Here is a 4,934-nt window from a genome sequence, read left to right as displayed (position 1 = left end):
GGGGGGCGGGGAGGCAGCCTGGCTGCCCCTGGGAAGCCTCATCTCCGCCCTCTGCCCCCAGCTCCCAATCCACCAGACTCACTTGCACATCCTCTCTCCCACTGACTCCCCACAGCACAGTGTTTTCTACAAAACTATCCTGCATTGATGAAGTCTAGTTCAAATCGAATTAAAATCTATACAATTTTGCCCCTGCAAATTTGGACGGCCGTTCCAAACAGGAGTTGCAAGACATTTTGAACAATGGTATAATCATTGAATTGGGCATAGAGCCTATCAATTTTGGAGGGGAGCATTATTTGGGGCTGTTTTCCTGAGGCTTACCACATTGGGGTAGAAGTGTGCCTCCTGCAGGGCTGACAACTTCGGGGGCTGCAGTGTCGAGCATCAGAAAGGCCAGGAAAGTGGAGCGAGGTGCCCAGGACCCCAGGGGGCCTCCAGCTACCATAGGGGAGGTCTTGGGTTTATGACCTAACTTCTGGTACCCCCATCACCTCGTTCATCATAAGAGATAGTCGACACTAGAACAGGGTGTGCACAGTGTGGTTATTACAGAGTTACTCTTCATCATCATCCTTTAGAATGATGTGCTTTTGGCATTTCGGGTCCTTACTCTCTTACAGAGACCGTAAAATTCATGCGCAGGGCTCTGCTGGCAACCAGTGTTGGAGTGAGTCTGCACAATCCTTTGGCAGGTCTGTGCCTCCTAAACCCGGAGAGGAATTAACCTCGCATTTAAACACCAGTGAACTTAAAGGACAAATTACAAGTTTACGAGCTAATTAAAAACTGCCATCATGTGAGAGGAAATAGTGAAATTATTTTATGAGCAGCATGTCCTACTGAAGTAGCTATGTTTTAACTCAATAAAAGTGGTTTGTTCACTTGAGCTCAGTGTTTAAAGTCACTTTTCTCTGAAAACGAGGGGGTGCTGCCAGCATGAACGCAGGTAAGCTTCTGTGCCCAAATGCGCGTACGTACAAAATCCACAGGTATCACATTTTAAAATAAACTGAAAAAAAAAAACAAAAAACCAAGTAAACAAAGTCTCCTTACCATTGACGGGCATTTTTTAATTACTTAAACTCACAGTGGATTTGTGTTTCTAGACTATGTGCATCCGTACAAACGCACGCTCCCAGAATCCTCAGTTCTGGTAGGAATGTCTTAGCAGTTGTTGCTTAGAATCTCTCCAGCTCGTATCATGGTTCTCAGGCAAAAACAAAACCTGTCCACTGAGTCTGAGAAACTGCTGATGGGGTCTCAGAGGTCATGCCTGAAGGCTGGGTTTTCTTTTGTGTATTTGTTTTTGTTTTTAAGGAGCATGAAGTCTCTGCGTGGTTAGCAACAGAGCCCACGACAGAACTCCTTCCCTGAGCAGCCGGCTGTGCATTGCAGAATCTCAGAGCATTTAGCCTGTCCCCTGCGCAACCCCTCTTGACCCCTGGATGGCTCAGAAGATACACATTACGCACACGGCCAGAGCACTCAGGAAAACAGAGACATTCCCTGCTATAAAATCTTTCTGGATGCTGTAGTCCCACTGGGACCATGGGTTTCTACCACAGCAAAGAAAGTTAAGCCCGCCCTACGAAAAAGCAATCTCTACTGGAGGCAACTAGATTAAGTCACATCAAGAGCCAAAGAGCCAAAAGGGAGTTAAGCCTTCTGCATAACAGAGCCCGTGGGAATATTTTTGAGATGCCTTGAAAATGATACGCTACCGAAGGATGAAGCATACCCAGTTGTTACTCAGGGCTTTCGTTATCGGGGAAGCCACCGATTGCCAGGGGGTCTCTACTATCACACCGCACAGGGTCGCATACTGTCTCCAGGACGCCACGACTGCGTGAATCAGGATAAGTTACTGTCCATCCCGGGGCTCAGTGTTGCCATCTGTGAAGTGAGGAGAGTATAAGCACATCCCCAGCACAGGTTATCGAAGGGCTGAAATGAGCTAATACGCAGACAGCTACTTAGCCCAGGGCCCGCCCAAAGCAAACACAGCGGGCGCCCGCAGCGCGCCTCTCTCTGCTGCCGTGCGCAGTGCTCTGCCCTTGGAACGGGGAGCCAGGCTTGGTGACGCTCAGCAGCCTGGGATAGCCCAGGGCACAGCTCACTAGAAAAGAAGGGCTCTAGAAACCTCACAGAGAGGTTGAAGAGGGCTTACAGATGTCTTGATTATGAGATGTGCTGAAAAGCCATGGTCCAGAGGAGCACAGCGGTCTGACTCAAAAACCTCCAAAGCTAGAGGACCCAGGGCTCAACTCCTTGGAACAACTCCAGTTGGCTCTTCCAACTCTCCCCCCTTCCAGGGCCATGAAGTGCGCTGAGCTCCCTGGGCAGGAGGGGTGCCGCCTGCGGGTGCCGGCAAGCCGGACTCCTAGCTCCCTGAGCTCTGCACCTTCGTCTGCAGACTCCTCTGCAGACCAGCAATGGCACCTGCCACACTGGCGGCCTGGGACCCCAGCAGGGGTGCGGGACTCCCGGGCTCTGCCAGGGAGGGAGAGGGCTCCCTCTGGCTCAGCGGCAGTGTGCTCCTTCTGTGCTTGGTATTCCGAGGGAAAGCTAATGAGGGTCTGGAGAGCAGTCAGAAAAATAACGGCCAGTTTTTTTATTAAGGACAAAAGCCAGGCAGAATGAATTGAAAGTGCCTGGGAGCCTAGAGACAGAGGGTCGATTCAGCCTGAGTCCTGGGCGGCCACCATGCCAGGCTCTGCATGGCAGCCAGGGCCCAGCAGAGTCTGGGTTGTGGAGACTGAGGGGCTGTTCAAGCCCCGTTCTAGTTCAGAGTGTCCTGGGGCACAGGGCGCCAGGGTGCTGGGTGGGGCTAACACCCACAAATTCAGAACAGAGAAGGTAGAAGGGGACGAGGCAAGGAGAGAGGGAGAGAAAGGCAAGCCCTGAGCACAGGTGAGAAATAATGGCCTCGAACGGGGTGCCCAGATGATGCTCCCCGAAAAATCAGTTCGCGGAGACAACGTCAGATGAACTTCAGGAAGACGGACAAAGGCAGTATTTCAAATTGTTCTTTGGGCAGTAGGCAAGATGGGGAGCCTTCAGAAGCAGAGCCCACATCTTCAGCTTCATGTCAGACTAAAAACAACCCCAGCTGGCGGCCATTAGAGATATATTGGTAGAACCTCTAACCAGAATTGGTTTTAATTTATGAGCTGGCATGCTGCGGAAGTTATGATTAGCAGTTACCTAAATTATATTAGGCCATATAATGTCCATTAGTCCTTTTCCCACTTAACCAAAGATAAATAAGTGAAAACAGCATTTTTATTTTAATGAAAAAGATTATTGTATTATTTTTGTAAACAGGTATTCCATCCTGGAAAAAAACCTCTTTTTGTTCCTTAAAATTAGCCAATCAGTCCCCCCAAAACAGAGGTGAAATAAGCCTTGTAGAAGGAATTTTTATATGGGTTACTGAGAAAGTTGATCAGTTGTTGTAAGTTAAAGAAAACTTGATAGAATTCAGTGTAACAGTCCATAGATGATTGATAATAGATAGGTGACTGAGAGAGAGGATGGAGGGAATCGTTGATGAGGGTCTCACTCGCATTATGATCAATGCATGATCAGACTCAATTAAGGAATATGATTTGCGTTTGTATGTTTCAGTCCTTTAATTTTTCCAATCTCACTTAAAAAAATTTTTTTAACTTTTAGGCTATGAAAATTTGAAAACCTACAATCTCAAAAACCCCACCCATATGTAAGCAATTGGACTGTAAACTTCCCATGCGTTTTTTGAAGATTTCTTAGAAAATAGATCATCTTTCACAGCAAATGCTCAGCTAGATGGTCACTGTTTTAGGAAGTGAATAATCGCGTAAGAAACCAACGTGGCCGCTTTTGCCTGCTGTCTTCACCTTTTCGGCTTTCCTTTCGGGGATTCCTACCTCTTTCCAAGTCTTCCTAACCCCCATAATCTCCCGGACCAAACGGAGAGACTGAGAGCCACCAACGTTTGGAATGAACGGATGAGCGTCTGGGGCCCAGTGCACACAACAGCCTGCCCAGCCCAGCTAGGACCACTCAGGCCCACGCCTGTTCGGAGACCGCTGTCTTGACCCCAGGACAGGGGTCTGCGGGGGTCCGCTCCCCTGAGCGCACTCTGCCTGGGGACCCACAAACCGCGCCGGCGAGAGCCGCGGCGTTGGGGCGCAGGGAGTCAGGGGCCCTACCAGCCGTCTGCGCTGGGCTCAGCGAGATGCACCCAGGTTGGAATCATAGCACAGCCGCGAGCGAGAGCACCCGAGAAGCAGAGGCGTGGTCCCCGCCGGCCCCGAGCCCCGACAGCGGCCGCGCCGTCGCCAGCGCCCCGAGCCCGGCCGCCCCACACGGGACGCGGGCACGGAGGGGCCGTCGGGAGCCTCGGCGCAGACCTGCGAACTTGCTGAGCGCGGGCTCAGGGGCGGCAGGAGAGCCGTGGGGAGGAACTCTATCTTGGGACAAAGGACCAATTTGGGCGAAAGGAGGAAGACACCTCCGCGCGCCCACAGACTCCCGGGCAGAGACCGGTCGTACGCACCGGGCGTTCCACGCACCGTGTCCGGACCCCCGCCCCCCGGGTGCCACGACCGCGCCCGACTCCCCCGCCCCCGGGGCCAGCGGAGGGTGTCGCACCCCAGGCCCCCGGGAGCGCGGCGCGGGGCAGTGCGGCGGCGGGACCTACCAGCGCGGCCAGGATGCGCCGGCTCTTCTCGTCGGTGCAGCGCTCCGAGAGGACGCCCGGGTGCGCGCGGAGCAGCAGCGCGGCCGCCAGCACCCAGCCCGCCGTCCACGCCGCGCACGCCAGCAGCGCGCCCCGCCCGCCCCGCCCGCACCGCCCGCGCCGGCCCCGCGCCATGCCCGCCGCCCGCGCCCCGCGCTCTCCCCGCGCTCTCCCCGCGGCTCCGCCGCTCGGCCCGGCTCGGCGGGGG

The 4,934-nt window shown here is 53.5% G+C and overlaps 1 protein-coding gene across 1 annotated transcript in view; it reads right to left on the bottom strand.

Annotated features, from left to right (window-relative positions):
• Positions 1-4,861, bottom strand: part of DIPK1C (divergent protein kinase domain 1C) — a 16,524-nt gene extending 11,663 nt beyond the window's left edge. The window contains exon 1 of the mRNA XM_032422587.1: positions 4,688-4,861. Coding sequence (XP_032278478.1) covers positions 4,688-4,861 — 174 coding nt within the window. The remainder of the gene's footprint in view (positions 1-4,687) is intronic.
• Between the last annotated feature and the right edge of the window lie 73 nt (positions 4,862-4,934).

The sequence above is a fragment of the Phoca vitulina genome, unplaced genomic scaffold (genome assembly GCF_004348235.1).
Source record: "Phoca vitulina isolate PV1807 unplaced genomic scaffold, GSC_HSeal_1.0 scaffold27, whole genome shotgun sequence".
NCBI lineage: Eukaryota > Metazoa > Chordata > Mammalia > Carnivora > Phocidae > Phoca > Phoca vitulina.
Note: the sequence above shows the minus strand (reverse complement) of the source record. Positions and strands in the feature narration are given on the sequence as shown.